Below are 23,219 nucleotides of genomic sequence, written 5' to 3'. Positions count from 1 at the left end.
TATGTAGGCTTACATCACTTTTCCATACTTGTATTAATGAGATATGTAGGGCTATTCATGTACAACTGAAAATAGTTGCTCATTATGAAACATTATTCTTTCTTTCTTTCTACTGCGAGAAGTGCAGCAATATCACGGTATCCATTCAATTAAAATATAGGTGTATTTTTTTAACTTTTTATTAGTATAGTCAGGAAGGAGAGTTAATAAACACCCATCAGAGAAGCACCAATTGCATACTGATTAACATCCGTTGACGTGTAACTTAACACTTTACACTCCGCCCCATTATTTTCAGATCATTATAAATACATGTATCAAATACGTTTATCAAAATATAAAAAATAAAATAAAATAAAATATAGAAACTAGAGACCAGGAACTTTCAAACGATGTGTGACTTGCATATGTCGGATCTTCCTAGCCTGAGCTACAGGCTTGCGAAATCGGCCATTTCTTATAGTGTACAGGACTAATATACATCTGCTTGAATTTTTGTTTGTACTATGTCAGCCGATTAGCCATTATAATACTAAAGGCCACAACTTGTTCGTTAATTTGATATAAGACAAATGCACATAGTACAAACTATCAAGGAAGATAAAAGAATACCCGCATTGTTAAATTGTTAAATTGTTAAAAACCTGAGAGGCATGGGCTAAATAAATACTTTTTATGATTTTTTGAGCTATAAGTAAGTGTGCAGGTATTCTTTTCATTTTATTTGATATGATATTTTTCGATACCCAACACCTAAGGTATTCAGATGTGCGTGTGTGTAATCTTTTTTCTACAAACTATCAAGGAGAAACACACAAATAAACAGGAGAAATGCCTGCAGACAATGGCAATACCACTGAGGTTTTCAGCAGTGAACAGGGCAATGTCAGACATTAACAATGAGAGGATGCCAGTCTGAGAGCTGAGGTATTCAAATCAACTGGGGGACTCTTCTGAAGAAGGGGAGTGACTATAACACTGGATGCTAATTAGTATGCATTTTTGATATAAAAAATAGAACTGGATGTTAATTAGTATGCATTTTTGATATCAAAAATAGAACTGGATGCTAAGTAGTATTCATTTGTGATATCAAAAATACAATTGTTGATATCAAGAACTGGCAGTTAACTCTTGATATCAGAAATTGTATTTTTGATATCAAGAATTGTATTTTTGATATAAAAAATTGTATTTCTGATATCAAGAATTTTTCTGATATCAAAAATGCATACTAATTAACATCCAGTTAAGGATTAAATGTGACAACGGCGTACCATGAATTGCTGATATCAGCAATTGTATTCTTGCTTATGGATGAATTGGACAAATGACAGCACAGAAGTTGGTTTAGCCAAACATCATTACCCAAACTCCTAATTGAATGCTTCATTCCTCCTGAAAAGTGATTAAATATTGCATCGTGTATACTTGCATGCCTTTGGTATGTCATAGAATAAAGCAAAGAAGCTGTGAAAAGAGATGAATTATTACTAATTCAACAAATATATTCTGAAATGGCCTGGACACATTTGTTGGTACCCCTTAGAAAAGATAATAAATAATTGGATTATAGTGATATTCCAAACTAATTAGTTTCTTTAATTAGTATCACACATGTCTCCAATCTTGTAATCAGTCATTCAGCCTATTTAAATGGAGGAAAGTAGTCACTGTGCCGTTTGGTATCATTGTGTGCACCACACTGAACACGGACCAGGGAAAGCAAAGGAGAGAGTTGTTTGAGGAGATCAGAAAGAAAATAATAGACATGGGGCCGGATTAAATCAAAACTTTGACTTAAAACTTAAAACTACAAACCTGTTTATCATAGCGGTTACATTTATGAATAGAAGAAAGTGGCATCCTACTAAAAATGAAGCTGCAACTGAGTACAATTCTGTAGTTTTCTATTAGCGGGTGGGACAAAGTTTTGATTTAATCTGCCCCCAGCATGGTAAAGGTAAAGGCTACAAGACCATCTCCAAGCAGCTTGATGTTCCTGTGACAACAGATGCAAATATTATTAAGAAGTTCAAGGTCCATGGAACTATAGCCAACCTCCCTGGGCGCGACCGCAAGAGGACAGTCGACCCCAGATTGAACAGAAGGATAGTGCGAATGGCAGAAAAAGAACCAAGGATAACTGCCAAAGAGATACAAGCTGAACTCCAAGGTGAATGTACGTCAGTTTCTGATCGCACCATCCATCGCTTTTTGAGCGAAAGTGGCCTCCATGGAAGACCCAGGAGGACTCCACTTTTGAAAGAAAAACATAAAAAAGCCAGACTGGAATTTGTTAAAATGCATATTGACAAGCCACGATCCTTCTGGGAGAATGTCCTTTGGACAGATGAGTCAAAACTGGAGCTTTTTGGCAAGTCACATCAGCTCTATGTTAGTAGATGAAATAATGAAGCTTTCAAAAAAAAGAACACCATACCTACAGTGAAACATGGAGGAGGCTCGGTTATGTTTTGGGGCTGCTTTGCTGCGCCTGGCACAGGATGCCTTGAATCTGTGCAGGGCACAATGAAATCTCAAGACTATCAAGGCATTCTGGAGTGAAACGTACTGCCCAGTGTCAGAAAGCTCTGTCTCAGTCACAGGTCATGGGTCCTCTGACAGGATAATGACTCGAAATACACAGCTAAAAGCACCCAAGAATGGATAAGAACAAAACATTGGACTGTTCTGAAGTGGCCTTCTATGAGTCCTGATCTGAATCCTATGGAACATCTATGGAAAGAGCTGAAACTTGCAGTCTGGAGAAAGCACCCATCAAACCTTAGACAGCTGGAGCAGTTTGCTCAGGAAGAGTGGGCCAAACTACCTGTTAACAGGTGCAGCAGTCTCATTGAGAGCTACAGAAAAGGTTTGATTGCAATGATTGCCTCTAAAGGTTGTGCAACAAAAGATTAGGTTGAGGGTGCCATCATTTTTGTCCATGCCATTTTCATTATTTTTTTTATTTACAATATTATGTTGGTATTATGTTGCAATCTTTGTTTATTGTGGAGGGGTATCAACAAACTTGAACATGACTCTCTCTCTCTCTCTCTCTCTCTCTCTCTCTATATATATATATATATATATATATATATATATATATATATATATATATATACTGATCAGCCATAACATTATGACCACTGACAGGTGAAGTGAATAACACTGATAATCTCGTTATCATGGCACCTGTCAGTGGGTGGGATATATTAGGCAGCAAGTGAACATTTTGTCCTCAAAGTTGATGTGTTAGAAGCAGGAAAAATGGGCAAGCGTAAGGATCTGAGCGACTTTGACAAAGGCCAAATTGTGATGGCTAGACGACTGGGTCAGAGCATCTCCAAAACTGCAGCTCTTGTGGGGAGTTCCCGGTCTGCAGTGGTCAGTACCTATCAAAAGTGGTCCAAGGAAGGAGAAGTGGTGAACCGGCGACAGGGTCATGGGCGGCCAAGGCTCATTGATGCACGTGGGGAGCGAAGGCTGGCCCGTGTGGTCCGATCCAACAGACGAGCTACTGTAGCTTAAATTGCTGAAAAAGTTAATGCTGGTTCTGATAGAAAGGTGTCAGAACACACAGTGCATCACAGTTTGTTACGTATGGGGCTGCGTAGCCGCAGACCAGTCAGGGTGCCCATGCTGACCCCTGTCCACTGCCGAAAGCGCCTACAATGGACACGGATGGAGCAATGGAAGAAGGTGGCCTGGTCTGATGAATAACGAGTTCAAGGTGTTGATTCCCCAGATCTCAATCCAATTGAGCATCTGTGGGATGTGCTGGACAAACGAGTCCGATCCATGGAGGCCTCACCTCGCAACTTACAGGACTTAAAGGATCTGCTGCTAATGTCTTGGTGCCAGATACCACAGCACACCTTCAGAGGTCTAGTGGAGTCCATGCTCGATGGGTCAGGGCTGTTTTGGCAGCAAAAGGGGGACCTACACAATATTAGGCAGGTGGTCATAATGTTATGGCTGATCGGTGTATATATATACACTCACCTAAAGGATTATTAGGAACACCTGTTCAATTTCTCATTAATGCAATTATCTAACCAACCAATCACATGGCAGTTGCTTCACTGCATTTAGGGGTGTGGTCCTGGTCAAGACAATCTCCTGAACTCCAAACTGAATGTCTGAATGGGAAAGAAAGGTGATTTAAGCAATTTTGAGCGTGGCATGGTTGTTGGTGCCACACGGGCCGGTCTGAGTATTTCACAATCTGCTCAGTTACTGGGATTTTCACGCACAACCATTTCTAGGGTTTACAAAGAATGGTGTGAAAAGGGAAAAACATCCAGTATGCGGCAGTCCTGTGGGCGAAAATGCCTTGTTGATGCTAGAGGTCAGAGGAGAATGGGCCGACTGATTCAAGCTGATAGAAGAGCAACTTTGACTGAAATAACCACTCGTTACAACCAAGGTATGCAGCAAAGCATTTGTGAAGCCACAACATGTACAACCTTGAGGCGGATGGATACAACAGCAGAAGACCCCACCGGGTACCACTCATCTCCACTACAAATAGGAAAAAGAGGCTACAATTTGCACAAGCTCACCAAAATTGGACAGTTGAAGACTGGAAAAATGTTGCCTGGTCTGATGAGTCTCGATTTCTGTTGAGACATTCAGATGGTAGAGTCAGAATTTGGCGTAAACAGAATGAGAACATGGATCCATCATGCCTTGTTACCACTGTGCAGGCTGGTGGTGGTGGTGTAATGGTGTGGGGGATGTTTTCTTGGCACACTCTAGGCCCCTTAGTGCCAATTGGGCATCGTTTAAATGCCACGGCCTACCTGAGCATTGTTTCTGACCATGTCCATCCCTTTATGACCACCATGTACCCATCCTCTGATGGCTACTTCCAGCAGGATAATACACCATGTCACAAAGGTCGAATCATTTCAAATTGGTTTCTTGAACATGACAATGAGTTCACTGTACTAAACTGGCCCCCACAGTCACCAGATCTCAACCCAATAGAGCATCTTTGGGATGTGGTGGAACGGGAGCTTCGTGCCCTGGATGTGCATTCCACAAATCTCCATCAACTGCAAGATGCTATCCTATCAATATGGGCCAACATTTCTAAGGAATGCTTTCAGCACTTTGTTGAATCAATGCCACGTAGAATTAAGGCAATTCTGAAGGTGAAAGGGGGTCAAACACAGTATTGGTATGGTGTTCCTAATAATCCTTTAGGTGAGTGTATATATATATATATATATATATATATATATAATGAGAAAGAAAAAGGAACAACTTTATGTGCATTCAGGATGTTTTTAGATGAGTAGTAAAAATGTACATGTGATGGGAAGGGAACTGAATTTGCTGAATAAAAGTGTAGATGATTCTGCAGCACTTTTGAAGTTAATCAGGAAAGCTGGGTGTACTTTTTAATAGATCAATAAATCTGTTTCTTACTTTCAAGTACTTTTTCACGATAGAGGCCAATGCTGTATCTGGCCGTTCTCATGCAAATCATGTCTCCAAATAAATACAAATTTTTGCAGATGTAATGGATACACATCTTCCCCATTTTGACTTCAGCCCCTGTTAAACACTGACTGACTTTCATAAGATGTTAATCATTGTTTAGTCAGCAACTAAAGACAAGTTTACAATCATTGTGTGTTTTTGATACAGTTAGGTCCATAATTATTTGGACTGTGACACAGTTGTCATCATTTTGGCTCTGTACACCACCACAATGGATTTGAAAGGAAACAATCAAGATGTGCTTAATGTGTAGATTTTCATCTTTAATTTGAGGGTAGTTACATCCAATGTGGGTGAACGGAGTAGGAATTACACCTATTATTAGATGTGGTCACCACAGTTTTAGGGGCTTAAAAGTATTTGGACAAACTAACATAATCATTAATTAAATTGTGAGTTTCAATACTTGGTTGCAAATCCTTTGCAGTCAATGGCTGCCTGAAGTCTGGAACCCATAGACATCACCAGATGCTGGGTTTCTTCCCTGCTGATGCTCTGCCAGGCCTGTACTGCTATGGCAAGCCAAATTGTCATTTAGAGATATTTCAATATACAATTCAAGATATCTGAAATTGCATTTGAGATATCTGAAATTCAATTTGAGATATCTCAAATTAAAATCAAGATATCTAAAATAAAACAGGAAGTAATTTTAGGATATCTCAAAATGACTTCCTGTGAAAATGCTGTATGTTTTGTATGGACTTCCTGTCTATTTTAAGATATCTGAAATAGATCAGGAAGTCAATTTGTGATATCTCAAATAGGACAGGAAGTAAATTCAAGATATCTCAAATTCAATTCGATATATCTTGAAATTGAGTTTAATTTGAGATATCTCGAATTGAATTTGAGATATTTAATTTAAAGCTCCAATTTGAGATATCTTGAAATGGAGTGAGTTTGAGATATCTGCAATTCAATTTAAGACATCTTAAATTGTGTTTTAAGATATCTCTAAATGACAATTTGGCTTGCCATAGTACTGCAGCTGTCTTTAGTTCCTGCTTGTTCTTGGGGTGTTTTGCCTTCAGTTTTGACTTAGAAATCAAAACAAACCAATCAGAGAGATAGCAAAATCATTAGGTGTGGTGAAATCAACTATTTGGTACATTCTTAAAAGGAAAGAACGCACTGGTGAGCTCAGGAACACCAAAAGGCCCAGAAGACCACGGACAACAACTGTGGTGGATGACAGAATAATTCTTTCCCTGTTGAAGAAAGCCCCCTTCACAACTGTTGGTCAGATCAAGAACACTCTCCACAAGGTAGAGTATCTGTGTCAAAGTCAACAATCAAGAGAAGACTTCACCAAAATAAATACAGAGGGTTTACCACAAGATGTAAACAAGAAACAGGAAGACCAGATTAGAGTCTAAATTACATCTGAAGAACCCTGTACAGTTCTGGAACAACAGCCTATGGACAGATGAGACAAAGATCAACTTGTACCAGAATGATGAGAAGAGATGAGTATGGAGAAGGGAAGGAACTACTCATGATCCGAAGCATACCACCCCATCTGTGAAGCATGTTATGACATGGGCATGTATGGCTGCCAAGGGAACTGGTTCCCTTGTATTTATTGATGATGTGACTGCTGACAAAAGCAGCAGGATGAATTCTGAAGTGTTTTGGCCTATAGTATCTGTTCAGATTCAGCCAAATGCTTCAAAATTAATTGGATGGCACTTCACAGTTCAGATGGACAGTGACCCGAAGCATATAGTGAAAGCAACCCAAGACATTTTTAAGGTGAAGAAGTGGAATGTTGTGCAAAATGTCAATCAACTGACCTGAATCAAATTGAGCATGTATTTCACTTGCTGAAGGCAAAACTGAAGACAAAACGCCCCAAGAACAAGCAGGAACTAAAGACAAAAGCAGTACAGGCCTGGCAGAGCATCACCAGGGAAGAAACACAGCATCTGGTGATGTCTATGGGTTCCAGACTTCAGGCAATAATTCACTGCAAAGGATTTGCAACCAACTCACAATTTAATTCATGATTATATTAGTCTGTCCAATTACTTTTGAGCCCCTAAAATTGGGGGGATCCAATCCATTGTGGTGGTGTACAGAGCCAAAATGATAACAATTGTGTCACTGTCCAAATATTTAGGGACCTAACTGTATATTCCTGTAAGTAGTTTAATTGAGAGTAATCTCCAATCAATAATTGTCCAGAAAAAGTAAACCCTGAAAATAATGCAGTTGGCAAAGCATGTAAATGCATTTAAACCAATTTAATTTATGGGTAATACACTTCACCATGCTGTATCTGATTAGAAACATATATGCAGTGCTTTTTAAAATTAAATTGTATTAATGTTTTAATGCTTGGTAGTTCTGTTTGATTGTGTTTTCTATTCATCTTTTTCTAAATTAACCCAAGAGACAGTCTATTATAATTCATATAAAGTATTGCTCAATATTCACATTTGGGTAAATGTCATTTACATGAGTTGACATAACATAAAAATCTTGAAATACGGCACAAGATCAGTGCCAGGGTGTACAGAGTGACTTGTTAATTCATAATACGGTCACTGAGCTGAAAGTGTTAGCACTCAATTAGAAATCAGCAGGCTAGAACAAATTCAACATATTAGACTTTCTGGATTGCAACTCACCTTCTGTGTATATATTTAGAAATGTATTAAATTATTCAGTGTGTGTATCTCTCTCTCTCTCTCTCTCTCTCTCTCTCTCTCTCTCTATATATATATATATATATATATATATATATATATATATATATGTATGTATATAAGCAGTGAATGTAAAGGAAAAACAATGCATATAGTATAGTTTATATGAAAAAAGTAATATTCCCAAGGACATTTTATGCTTTAATTTCATGGCAGGATGTTCTCAAAAATATTCCACCATATTAGTTATGACACCTACACATACTATGCATGCATAGGGAGAGAGAGAAAAGGGGGGGCTATTTCAGAGGTGTCCCTATCTGCACCATGCATGATGAGATTTCAGGCACTGAGACAGGCAAGTCATCAATGACAGTGCTAACATTTTAATATTTTATTTAATAATACTTAAAAGTAGAGCTCCAGAATGTGATATGGCAAACAAATGGCACACAATCTTAATAATAATAAGGAAAGCTGAACCATCTACTGCAGGATATTTATGGTCTGGGGAAACTATCAGCAGTCTCATCAATTTTGAAATATGCTTTTATATTACTGTTTCTGTTTAATGCCATTAAGGTTTACTCTGGCTGTATAATGAGTATCATTAATCATGTGGAAAAATAAACCCTTCACTAAGATGTCCCCTTCCTGAGAATACTATACAACTTACAACAACTTCAATATATAGAACATTATTTTGCATTCATAAATGTACTTTTAATTTTTCTCCTGAAAAATTAGACTGTAACCTACATTTTTTTAGATGAATCTGCTTGTGCTCTCTTAAGTTAATTGAAAGCAACTGGTTAGTGAACGTGTTGTGTTTAAACGACCACAAGCATACAGTCAGACAAAATGACAGAAGAAAATTAAACAGTGTAGTAAACACATTGATGAACTGGTCTCCCTATTTGCGTAATGCCAGCCTCACTGAGATGGTATGGTTATGCTTTGCAGGAAGATGCAAACAAAAGAGAACAATTTTTCTCCCTCTTAATTTGATAAAATGATACAGTTCATACATTTCATAGCAACACTATTATACAGTGTTATAATACAATTATAAACAATAACCATTCATAAGAAGCAATATATAAAGGTAGACTATAATTATATAATTATAATGTTTGTAATTTTATGCCGGATCATATTGTATAATTCAGATTCTCCCTGTCTTATTTTTAGTTTAGTAAAGAATTCTAGTTGTTGAATAATAATACATTATTTAAATATTTTTGGTGTAATCTATATATACACACAAAATCATCACCATCATCAGCAGCAGGCTATTCGGTGCACTGCAAGGATGGTTCCACTTGTCTTGATGTGCAGTCTTTGTCTGGATCTGGTCTGCTTCCTGGTTATTTTTCATCTCATGGAATGCAAGCTTGTTTTGTCCATCTTTGGCCTTTGGTACTCCTTTGAAGATATCGATCTTGTCAGTGTCTTCGTCTTCATCCTTGTGAATACTGTAAAGATTCCTGTTAATTGAAATGTGTGAGTCTACTCTGCCGAGGGGCAGTTACAAGTTTAAACTCTCTAGGCTATCTGGAATCTTCACAGCTTTCTCCATGCTGAGATCAAATGAATCTGAACATTTATATTTATACTGCTCAAACAAATTAAGGGAACACTCTAAGTTCAGAAATCAATGTTAAGTGTTCCCTTAATTTTTTTGAGCAGTATATATATATATATATATAATATGTTAAATATATATGCACAAACATATTTATATATAATACAGATCATATTACAAATTAAATTGTAATATTTTTAATTTCAAATTCTACTGAGATTTTTATTTAAATAAAGCTTGTATGCTATTGTATCCTCAAGAAGTATTTTATGTATTCAGTGAATGGCTATTAGCATCAGCTTTGTTGATTCTTTTCATATATATGAATTGCCTGGTTGTTAGGAAAATGACAATAAACCATTTATATTTCCAGATTAGTTTCTGTGAAGTTGAACAGGCTCTATATCAACCTGCTGAGAGCAACTGATCACACAGCAGCAGGGCTGTCTAATTACAGAGCACCCTCTTCTCTGCTGGGACACTGCTGTTTTAATACAAAGATCAATTGCATATTACCGAAATCCACACAGTTATATTGCTTACTGTAACAAAGAAGTGGCTTGTGAGATGACTACTTTTCTATGACTGAATATCATGTATGTAGTTAGCTGTCTTATAGGTCTAATTAATTTAGAAATAAAATACCAGTAACAGTGTATGACATGTATATGTACTTCTCATTATCCTCAAACATATACTTGATGTCAGTTTAAAACAAAGAGAGAAATCTCATTAAGTGAAAGAGGAAGTAACATTTCTGAGCCTGCAACCTCAAAGCAGACGCTTTCATCTCTAGAGCCCAAAGCCTATAATTTTCCACTGCTTGTGTCACATGCAGTTCTCAGGGGTACCATGGATAACTATGAGTTAGCCTGTGGCTTGCATATTGTATGAATTTATAATGTCAAGCAAAGTGCTGCACAGGGCTGTAGAGTAATGCAATAAACTGTATTAATCTGCATCCATAAAAAAATGTAATATACATTTGCATAAATTCTTAATGCCAGGCTGCATTAGATTGTAGTGTTAAACTATAAATCAGATTTTTTTAATGGACATGAATGGAACACTGTAAATGAATAATGTTGCTGCTTATGAAAATTGACAGAGAGATGGATAAGAAGGCTGTAAATTAGAAGAACAATTTGCTATTGTGTACCTGTCGACCCTTTGTAATATGGTACATGGCTTGCCTCTTGTACTGTTCCTTCCTTTTGTCATCAATAAAATGTAAACTACAAATTTAACACAGAATTCATTTTAGTAATTTCAGTAAAATAAATAATTAAATAAAAGTAATAACTAGGGAATGTGTGTTTAGACCTTAAGCTTAAAAGAGGGTTGGCCTCTTAAATACCCTTGGTGAGAGAGTTCCAAAGCCGTTGAGAATAGCTGCTGAATTTACAAAGTCTTTTGAGTTACAGTTAGAAACAACAAGTAGTCTTTTTATCAATGGCAAGTGAGGTGAAGTGTAGGAAACCAGGACCTCACATAGATCAGACAGTGCAAGCTCATGCAAACACTTGTAAACCAGTGTTAACACTTTTAAATCAGCTTATGTGCTTACAGGGAGCCAATATAGTGACTAAGTACTGAAGTGACGTGATCCTGCAGTTTGGTGTGAGAAACAGCTGCTGAATGCCTTTGGGATGCAGTGAAGTGTGCTGGTCTATTCTGTGGAAGACCAACATAGAGAGAATTTAAATCTACTGAAGATTATGAATATTATGTATATCTGTGAATATCAGAGAGAGCAAGACTAGATTTGAGGCATGGTGTGTAAATAAAGCTTTAGTACAGAAAGTGGTGTGCTCATTGAGAAAAGTCAGAAGAGCAATGACAGTTCAGTTCTGAAGCAGCATTATTGGAGTTCAGCTGAAGGTAGACATAATCAGGCTAGTGTTAAGCTTCAGTCAAGCAACAAGTATAGATAAATGTTGCTGTATTAGGGTGGTTGAAATACTGGTAAATCTGTGTGATGTCTGAAAAGAGAAAAGCAATAGTGTGGTGGCAGAAACTACCACCCAATCATTGTGTGCTTCTATTAAAGAGTATTCTAGCACCGGTAGTTTTGAGAAGAGGAGCCAGATTTGCCAAGTTTAATTTATGTTTACAATCGGTCAGGTTCGATGAAAGACAGAAAGACAATTTAAAACAATAGTGTGATTAACAATGTCGAACGCGGCACTCAAGTCTAATAAAATCAGAGCTAATGAAGGTGTCAGGAGTATCTGAGCAGGTCTTTTTCAATCCAGTGAACTGAGAAGGTTAACACTAGACGTTTTTCACTGCCATAGAGAAATCTGTACCAAGCCAAATCACGATCCTATAGAGGCAAGGCTAGGATGGCAGCTGTGTTAGTGTCTGTAATATGACCAAACCTCTTCTCAAGGATAAGTGGCACTGTGCAGATTGTCACGATTCTCACTGATAGTGCATCTCTTTTTGGTTAGCATCAGTGAGCAGCATCTGAATGACATGGCACCACAGGTACAGCATGAAATGGCAAAAGGGCTCTATAGTCTACTATAACCATTTGTTTTTGCTTCTAGGAATAGCCAGGCATGTTTTGCTTTTACTCAGATTTGAAATTACATTAGGACCTTTAGAGAAACATACAAAATGCCTAAGTCAGTTTCTCTTCTGTCAACTAGAGGCCAGAACCATGGAATGTTGGTAAACTGGGAATTTTGAGTGATCAATGGATTTTAATAACTATTCCCACCTAAAGGATATTTATGTAAATAATTTTCAATAAACTGCAACTCTCCTGTTTCCCTTAATAGAAACAAGCCGTTCAGAACCAAAAAAAAGAACTTGAAATCAAAGCCAATCAAAGAACAACACAAATTCTAATGACTTTTCCATGTTTTGCGCACAGCTGGAAGCAGTCTTTCTTGTTGCACACCAAGGAAACATTTTGTTGTTTCATAAAACAAACAGATTTACCTCACCTGCAAAAATGTATTGATATGTTAACCTTTTACTGCATAAGCTATTGAAATAAGCTAGAAACAAACACATCAAAAAAGTACTTTTGAATATTTCATAAATATCTGTTTGTAATATATATGGGTATGTTCTATGTATATGATATATATATATCGATATAAACATGTTTTTGTGTGTGTACATACTGTATATGTTTATGTAGTCTTTCTATTATCCATTTCTATTATCCATTACCAATTTGAGGTTTTTATTTCAACACTTTCCTACATAATGTAGCACTCCTAACTGTATCAAATTGTTAGTTATACTACTAATGGATAAAGGCAACGATTGCCATAAAATGTTTTAATGGTGCCCTTTACAACCAACCAAGCTTGTCCTATTATTTTCTGTAATATAGTGTATCTACACCGATCAGCCATAACAATATTACCACCTGCCTAATATTGTGTAGGTCCCCCTTTTGCCGCCAAAACAGTCCTGACCCACCTGTAAGTTGCGAGGTGGGGCCTCCATGGATCAGACCACATCCCACAGATGCTCGATTGGATTGAGATCTGGGGAATTTGGAGGCCAAGTCAACACCTTGAACTCGTGATTCATCAGACCAGGCCACCTTCTTCCATTGCTCCGTGGTCCAGTTCTGATGCTCACGTGCCCATTGTAGGCGCTATCAGCGGTGGATAGGGGTCAGCATGGGCACCCTGACTGGTCTGCACTGTGTGTTCTGACACCTTTCTATCAGAACCAGCATTAAGTTTTTCAGCAATTTGAGCTACAGTAGCTCGTCTGTTGGATCGGACCACACGGGCCAGCCTTCGCTCCCCACGTGCATCAATGAGCCTTGGCCGCCCATGACCCTGTCGCTGGCTCACCGCTTTTCCTTCCTTCGACCACTTTTGATAGGTACTGACCACTGCAGACTGGGAACACCCCACAAGAGCTGCAGTTTTGGAGATGCTCTGACCCAGTCGTCCAGCCATCACAATTTGGCCCTTGACAAAGTCGCTCAGATCCTTACGCTTGCCCATTTTTCCTGCTTCTAACACATCAACTTTGAGGACAAAATGTTCACTTGCTGCCTAATATATCCCACCCACTGACAGGTGCCATGATAACGAGATTATCAGTGTTATTCACTTCACCTGTCAGTGGTCATAATGTTATGGCTGATCAGTGTATATACGTGTGTGTGTATGCAAGCTCACAGTCTTATCAGCATTTATATTACTTAAAAATGCTTAACAATGCACTTATGCAGGTTTTATACATAATTGAAATGGTGCAGTGTATTACCACTGAATGCTGACGGTGTCTTTGGCAATTTGCCTTTGGGAGCTTCTTTATTATAAATGTCTTCTATAAATACCTTTGTTAAATGTAGATGCATTTTTGTTTTACAGGGCAGCAATAGATGCACTAGCAGCACTGTTCAATTCAAGTAAGTTATTTTTTTTGTGTCATCTATGTATTGTTTTTGTATTTGCATCATGTAAACAGTAATATAAATCAATAGCTTTAAACTGCTGAACTGCTGAGATTTTGGTGCATACATAAGGCTACATTTGGAGTTGGTATAATTGAAGGACTTTTTAAAAGTTGAAAAAATATACCATAATATTTTAATGTAATGATTTATTAAAATATATATATATATATTTTAAATCACACACACATATATAATTTTATTTATTTATTTATTTATTTATTTATTTATTATTTTTCTTGGTATATGCCCTTATCCAGGATGTCTGACAGTTCTCACAGCATTACAAAAATGCAGATACACAAATCAATACACAATTCAATTTTAGCATTACAAAAGTACAGTAGTATTATCAATACAATACAAAGAGACTGAGCAGCTGAGTTCAGGATGAGCTGTAGTGTGCGAGTAATAGTTGCAGACAGACCAGCCAGGAGGGAGTTCCAGGAATCCAGGTGGGAGAGAACCAGGGTCTGGTCGAGCAGTCGAGTAGTCAGTGAGGAAGAACATAAGCACATAAGAAAGATTTCAAAAGAGAGGAGGGCATTCGACCCATCATGCTCGTTTGGTGTCCATTAGTTTATAAGTGATCCAAGGATCCTATCCAGTCTATTTTTAAATGTTCCCAAACTTTCAGCTTCTACCACATCACTGAGGAGTTTGTTCCAGACTGTGCCAACTCTCTGTGTGAAGAAGTGTCTCCTGTTTTCTGTCTTGAATGCCTTGAAGCCCAATTTCCATTTGTGCCCCCTGGGTGTGTGTGTCCCTGCTGATCTGGAAAAGCTCCTTTGGTTTGATGTGGTTCATGCCTTTTCATGATTTTGAAGACTTGAATCAAGTCCCCACATAGTCTCCTCTGTTCCAGGGTGAAAAGGTTCAGTTCCCTCAGTCTCTCAGTAGGACATTCCCTTCAGACCTGGAATAAGTCTGGTTGCTCTCCTCTGAACTGCCTCTAGAGCAGCGATATCTTTCTTGAAGTGTGGAGCCCAGAACTGTCCACAGTATCCAGATGAGGTCTAACTAGTGGATTGTACAGTCTGAACATTACTGCCCTTGTTTTAAATTCTACACTTTGGTGGATTTGGTGTGTGTTGCTTAGGAGGAAATGGCAGGTGTGTGTCAGTGTGGAGATGTGCTGAGAACAGGATCTAGGGTGACTCCTAGATTCTTAGTGGAAGAAGAGAGGAAGAGTGTTTTAGATTCTAAGGGAATTGAGATGGAGAGATCAGTAGAAGGTGAGGAGGAGGATTGAAAGAAGAGATCAGATTTTGAGAGGTTGAGCTTGAGGTGATGTGAGTGCATCCAGGAGGAAATAGCAGACAGACAGAAAAATATGCAAGTGGGGGTGTGGGGGTCAAAAGAGGGTAAAGACAGAAAGATCAGGTAGGACAATCCATGGGATGCGATGAGCAGGCCCAGGACAGAGCCTGTGTACACCTGTGAGAAGCGGTGTGGACAAAGATCTGTGCCATGTCATTTGGTGATTGAGATAGGAGAAGAACCAGTCCAGAGCAGTTCCAGAGATTCTAAGGATGACAAGGGAGGATAGAAGGATGGAGTGATCGACTTTGTTAAAGGCTGTAGATAGATCAAGAAGGATCAGGACAGAGGAGAAGGAGGCAACCTAAGCAGGGTCGAGGGAGTCAGTGACCACTAGGAGAGCAGTTTCAGTGAGTGAGGTGTGCGGAAGCCAGACTGCAGAGGGTAAAGGAGTGAATGATGGGATAGAAATGTAAAGAGCTGATGGTGAACAGCCCTTTTCAAGAGGAAGGGGAGAAGGGAGAAAGGGCAGTAATTCTGAGGAGAAGTAGAGTTGAGGGTGGGTGTTTTGTGGAGTGGAATCACAGAAGCTTGTTTGAAAGCAGAGGGGAAACAGACAGAGACGAGTGATGAGTTGAGCAGGAATGAGATGTAAGGGAGCAGATCAGGAGCAGCCACTCTGAGGAGGAAAGTGAACAGGGGGTCAAGGGTGCACATCAGAGAAAGGTGAGAAAAAGGAAAAAGATGGTCAGTTAGTAGGAGACCTAGGAGGGATAGGAGGAGAAGGGGGGGGGGTGTTGCAGATGTCTGTGATTTTAGAGGAGAAGGCAAAATCATATTCAGAGATAGGAGGAGAGGGTGGGGGGGGCGAAGAGGGAGGAGATGGTGGAGAAATTTTGCTGGGGTAATTGGCAGATGATTCAAAGAGTAATTGAAAGTAAAACTTTTTGACCAAGGTGAGTGAGGAAGAGAATGTCAAAAGAAGAGTACAGTAGAGGTCAAGGGCAGCCAGGAGTTTGGACCCCTTCCACTTATTTTCACCAGAGTCTAGAGTGGAGGACAGTTGAGATCCAGGGCTGCTTTAAATGCATAAGCCACATGCCTGTCATTATTTTTATTTTTCACATCCTTAATTAAGACACTGATGTGTCTGTATACCTAAAAGTTCATTGCAAATACTTTCTAGATGTTGACTCACACTTTGCGTCTGTCTTTGCAATATGACATGAAGTTCAAAAGAAAACATGCCTCTGCAAACATTGATGTAATGGAAGCGCCTGTGTTTGGAGTTTTTATTTGAGAGCTTAGTGGATAAGGATGTGAACAAGAAGAAGACAAACGACAACCTCATTACTGAAGAAATTGTAGCAGGATAACTATGAATAAGGATGTATTTTTCAGACCCCGGACATTTGGTCTATAATGTAATGGAAAAAAAAAACACACGAAGGTACTGTGGAAAATTAAGACAATACCAGGGAAAATGTTTTGTGTGAGCAGAGATGCATAGTACAGTGGAACAATTCAAAATATAATGAAGTGCACTACTGTATAACTGGAAAGTTGTAAATGTGAAAATTTAAGGTTTAATTTAAGGGTAATGACTTCACAGTCCCTGTGGTGACATTTTATTGCTCTAGCGAGGATGTCTGTACACTAGCAATTGGAAGGTCTGTCAAGATCACTACAGCTGTGTATGCACCCCCACCCCCTAAAAATACATAAATAAAAAGATTATAAAGTTGCTCACTATTCCTTTTTGTAAATGAGACTGATGTCGATACATCACATAATATTAATATTTCATGAATAAGATCCCCACTGGTCTTGTCACATCAGATTTATCATATGTGACTGTAATAAGAGGACCATTAGTTTCCACAGTGGCTTCAAGGAGAGGATCATTCTTTCAAACATCTCGATGCTGCCTTCCCTGAGAACTAGCAACAATGCCAGTACAAAAGGCATTCTTTAATCTTGCCAAAGGGACAGGGTTAGGATTATATAGTAACATGGTCTCTGTTTTGATTGCTTTACACTGCTATGAGTGGGTATTTATGTGTATATAGAAAAGTGGTATAATATCATTAAACACCATGTACACACTCATGTGATAATTAACATATTAATGAATGTTGATGTTTCTAGTGTTTATGATTTTATTGAATTTCAGTGTTAGGGAATCTGTGTTCCACTATATGGATTTTAAAGTTATCATACACCGGCAAAATAAATAAAAGAAGTAGCCAAACAGGCATGCAGGCAAGCCATGCAAAATAAATATTTCATACTCTCACCCCATCATAAGGCAAAATTACATTGTTACCTAATCGTAAAGCATTCCTGATTTTTTTGTTTTATGACAGACATTACATTTATCATATACACCAGAGATGCACATCTCCAGTCCTGTAAGACTGCAGTGCAGTGCTTCCATTTCATGCCACCCTGAGCTCTTTACTTCTTAATTCAACTCATTATTGTCTTAATTGGACCAATTAGTTAATATGTTACAAGTGATTCAGAGAGACATATAAATTCTGATGGATTGTGGACCTCCAGGACCTGAGTTATGGTTACCCCTTGGTGTACATTGCATTTGGCAGTGAGAATCAAGGTTTAATGGCACAGCAACATAAAATAAATAAAGTAATATGTATTGTCATAAATGCAATTGGAGTAGATATGCAAAGCATGCCTTTATGACCTGCTGAGACCTATAGCAAATTAGTAGCTATTGCTGTGCCATCTCCAAAGTTTCTGTCTGTACAATTGCATTCATATTGGCAGCAATTAAATGTTTTAAAATCACAACAGTAACTAGACAGCTGTTTTGCTAGTATTCAGATGAGTGTCTCTTTCTTCAAATGAGCTATGTGTGGAATACAGAGAGAAATTGCCCATTCCAGAGGTGTTTTCCATATGGTTTTCCTTGGGGACCAGCCATAAAATATCTCCCAAGATATTGTTTAATTGTTTTCTTAAAGAAACCATAAGTTCAGCCAGCACCAAATATCAGTATTGTCAATAAAACTATAGGCAATTACTTTTGTACTTTGTATTGCATGAAAGTATAGGGGTATATACAAAACCTGTAACAGGCAACAGTTAAATAATCTTCAATTGAAATCTATTGTTGAAAGACATATCTGAAACAGGTTAATTCTATTAAAAGTTGTATTCTGTTGAGAATGAATTATATTGCATTGACAGCTTTAGTGAAAGGTTTTACCTTCCTCCAGAAACTTGAATTATCCTCCGTGTGGTGGTTCTGTTGCATGGAATCTTCTGCCTCATTAGTTGCTTTATTACATATATTTTGATACCTGGGGCTGAGTTCCTAATATTGTTGTGCATCTCTTTTCTATGCTTGTGATGTGATGTCATTCTGAAACACTTTGTTCTGCTTTCATTCACTGCCAAAGCTCCCTGGTGAAGTGTGTGACAATTCAGAGCCTTGTCTGGTCTTGTAAGTGGTCTGCTAAGTTGTGATTGAAACTGACACCCGTGGTTTTAATTTGGGAATACTGGGGGAATCTCCTGGGTGACGCATTGACATGGAAACGTCTGCCTTTTTTTTTTAACTGTTGTCCTCTGCGGTATCACTCACTTGCAAGTCACAGTGGTTTTCTTTCTTTTCCCTTTTGCAGCTGAGCTGTCTTGGTTTTCCTTTGCTTGTTAGCGACGATAATTAAAGGTGACACAGCACATGTTCTTCTGGGGCTAGTGAGCATCAAGCAGCAAGTCCTCTGCACTTCAGCTTTTAAGAGATTTATGAAATCTTGTTAAGAAAAATCTGCAATAACATTATTAATATTATTCTATTAACTATAAAGAGCAGAATAAGACTATGAGATGAAGTGGCAAAAGGACTGGAGAGAGAACAGGATGATACTGCTTTGTCAATGACAAAAGCAAAGGCAACAGACTGAAGTATTGATATCTATCTGTCTCTGTATATATGTATCTATATCTATATCTATATTTATATTGTGGCAGTTTCAGGGGTTTAAGGAACATACAGATAGGCTACGATGCCAATAAATGCAAGTTTATCTTTCAGTGCACCAAACCAAAAAGACATACAAAAACTCCAAAACAAAACATAGCTCTTCTTTGAGTCTAAAGTAAACACACGTAACAGATCCCTCACTAAACACACAGCTAATGAATAAAGACAAATCACAAACAATTCAGTCCAAAATCCAAAAGCACTGTCCATATATCCAAAAGCGCAGTCCTGCACCATAATCAGTCTTTAGTCTTATTTCCTGCTCTGTGTCTGTCTTTCTGTGTTTTATCAAGGGGGGAGACACAGAGGAAACAGTAGGTCAATGGAGTCACAATATATATCTTTATTTTATACAGTACTGTGCAAAAGTTTTAGGCAGGTGTGAAAAAATGCTGTAAAGTAAGAATGCTTTCAAAATTAGACATGTTAATAGATTATAGTTATCAATTAACTAAATGCAAAGTGAGTGAACAGAAGAAAAATCTACATCAAATCCATATTTGGTGTGATCACCCTTTGCTTTCAAAACAGCATCAATTCTTCTAGGTACACTTGCACAGTTTTTGAAGGAACTTGGCAGGTAGGTTGGCCCAAACATCTTGGAGAACTAACCACAGTTCTTCTGTGGGTTTAGGCAGCCTCAGTTGCTTCTCTCTCTTCATGTAATCCCAGACAGACTCAATGATGTTGAGATCAGGGCTCTGTGGGGGCCACACCATCACTTCCAGGACTCCTTGTTCTTCTTTACACTGAAGATAGTTCTTAATGACTTTCACTGTATGTTTGGGGTCGTTGTCATGGTGCAGAATAAATTGAGGGCCAATCAAATGCCTCCCTGATGGTATTGCATGATGGATAAGTATCTGCCTGTACTTCTCAGAATTGAGGAGACCATTTATTCTGACCAAATCCCCAACTCCATTTGCAGAAATGCAGCCCCAAACTTGCAAGGAACCTCCACCATGCTTCACTGTTGCCTGCAGACACTCATTCGTGTACCGCTCTCCAGCCCTTCGGCGAACAAACTGCCTTCTGCTACAGCCAAATATTTCAAATTTTGACTCATCAGTCCAGAGCACGCTGCCATTTTTCTGCACCCCAGTTCCTGTGTTTTCATGCATAGTTGAGTCGCTTGGCCTTGTTACCACGTCGGAGGTATGGCTTTTTAGCCACAAGTCTTCCATGAAGGCCACTTCTGACCAGACTTCTCTGGACAGTAGATGGGTGTACCAGGGTCCCACTGTTTTCTGCCAATTCTGAGCTGATGGCACTGCTGGACATCTTCCGATTACGAAGGGAATTAAGCATGATTTGTCTTTCATCTGCTGCAGTAAGTTTCCTTGGCCGACCACTGCGTCTACGATCCTCAACATTGCCCTTTTCATTGTGCTTCTTCAAAAGAGCTTGGACAACACATCTGGAAACCCCTGTCTGCCTTGAAATTTCTGCCTGGGAGAGTCCTTGCTGATGCAGTATAACTACCTTGTGTCTTGTTGCTGTGCTCAGTCTTGCAATGGTGTTTGGCTTTTGACAGTAAACTGTCTTTGGCATCCTCACCTTGTTAGCTGAGTTTGGCTGTTCCTCACACCAGTTTTATTCCTCCTACACAGCTGTTTCTGTTTCAGTTAATGATTTTGTTTCAACCTACATATTGAATTGATGATCATTAGCACCTGTTTGGTATAATTGTTGAATCATACACCTGACTTTGTGCAAGTGTACCTAGAAGAATTAATGCTGTTTTGAAAGCAAAGGGTGGTCACACCAAATATGGATTTGATGTAGATTTTTCTTCTGTTCACTCACTTTTGCATTTAGTTAATTGATAACTATAATCTATTAACATGTCTATTGATGAAAGCATTCTTACTTTACAGCATTTTTTCACACCTGCCTAAAACTTTTGTACAGTACTGTAGTAGTAGTAGTAGTAGTAGTACAAAAAATGTGTAAATAAGTTATATTGAGGCATTACAACATTCTACAACAGGGTGACACATTCTAAATATTTTCATACACACACATATATATATATTTTTGTGTGTCACCATAATAAAAATATGAACATTTTGAAAATACTGATACCAGAAATACCAGAAAGATCCTGCTTTGTTTTGAATCCCTCAGACATCGGCTTCAGAACTGATGTTTTGGAGGGAGATTAAGTTAAACCTCCTGCACCACCTGCCCATTTGAAAGTGGAGAAGAAACTGCATTATACGTTTATATAATATATTTACCAGCACTTTGATGATTTTCAGAACTGAAAAGATTACCCTGTTTCCTTGCAATACCTCTGTTTTACTTCATTTGGAGATAATTAAGCAGACTGAATAATTCATAACATAGGCACCGTAAGAATGGCATTAGCTGTCATGACACAGACGCAGCTTTGTTGCATGTGCATTTTTTTGCCTTTTACTTTGAATTCCAGTGATAACAAAAAATAAATGATCACACTATACACACTATACAAAGTTTTTGCATGGATATTCTTTTAGACTATTGCTGACTTGTGCATATGAAGGTTTCTGTGGAATGTATTTTCTGCATGAAATAAACCAAATCACATTATTGTTTGTATTCAATACTCCTTGAATAATAATAAAAAAATCCTCTTAGCTGCAAATAATCTTCCACTGGGTGTAGTGTACTGTAAACAGAGATAAGCATTAAGATAGAAAACAGGCTTGTGATAGGATTTAAGTCTGCCTGTAGGTGGCAGTATAACCACATTATTTAATGTGTATTCCTCAGCCATTTGCTTGGTTAAATTTAAATCTGTTGTAATGCAGTAGCATGTGTATATCATTAAGTCTAGTTCATTTTCCAATTCTTTATCAAATACACCAAAAATAAGAATTATTATTAAAATTCCCCTGAGCAACCCTTGATTAAAATAATAAAAATATGTGATACACAATATATGAAGACATTGTTTCATGTTTGTTTCTCATTTTCTAGATGCAGAAATATCAATAATCATGAAACATTCACTATCTTCCTCAGTAAAGCAGTCTGGTGGGATGATGGTTTTGATATAAAAAGTGTCTGGTCGATTTAAAATCATAGTGTATAAAAAAGCAGTCAAAAAATAGCAAAAAACAAACAAACAAAAACATCTCCTGTTTGTTTAAACACATTTCACTGGGAAGTCCTACTTGGATTTTGGTGCCCTGCAAGATAAAATGCATATATAATTGTATCATTTTAAACCTAGATACATTCATTTTTCTGCGCTATGCTTTTGGTGAACAAGATTGTTAAAATTATTAATCATATAAGAAGATTAGCTTTTTTTAGGGTTATTATCTCATTGCCTTCTAGTTAATGTAGAGTCTCCTCGATTATCATGGCCCTCATACCAGGTACACGAAAGCCTTTAAAGATACTCTCAAAATGAATTAACTACTTATTCTTATACATATACACAAATATGTACTTTCCCACTTCTGTCATTTTTAATAAAGTGTATGAGCCATTAATGAGAAAATAAATACCACCTAGAAAAACAATACAACGAAAACAATACTAAATACCACCTAGAAAAACAATACAATACTAAAGAAATGTGAAGATGTCTTTATTTGTGTGTACTTAAAATAATAATAATTAAGTAACACACTAGGCTACATCAATGTGAATATCTGAAAGACTAATCCACAATACTGTATCACAGGAATATATAATATTATCAATTAATATATATATATATATATATATATATATATATATATATATATATATATATTTTTTTTT

The 23,219-nt window shown here is 37.8% G+C and overlaps 1 protein-coding gene across 2 annotated transcripts in view; it reads left to right on the top strand.

Moving 5' to 3' along the window:
- Nucleotides 1–23,219, top strand: part of agbl1 (AGBL carboxypeptidase 1) — a 250,858-nt gene that overhangs the window by 24,497 nt on the left and 203,142 nt on the right. For both annotated transcript variants that reach the window (XM_066701926.1, XM_066701925.1), the window contains one exon: nucleotides 14,106–14,143. In XM_066701926.1, coding sequence (XP_066558023.1) covers nucleotides 14,106–14,143 — 38 coding nt within the window. The remainder of the gene's footprint in view (nucleotides 1–14,105; nucleotides 14,144–23,219) is intronic.

The sequence above is a fragment of the Amia ocellicauda genome, chromosome 4 (genome assembly GCF_036373705.1).
Source record: "Amia ocellicauda isolate fAmiCal2 chromosome 4, fAmiCal2.hap1, whole genome shotgun sequence".
In the NCBI taxonomy this organism is placed as follows: domain Eukaryota; kingdom Metazoa; phylum Chordata; class Actinopteri; order Amiiformes; family Amiidae; genus Amia; species Amia ocellicauda.
Note: the sequence above shows the minus strand (reverse complement) of the source record. Positions and strands in the feature narration are given on the sequence as shown.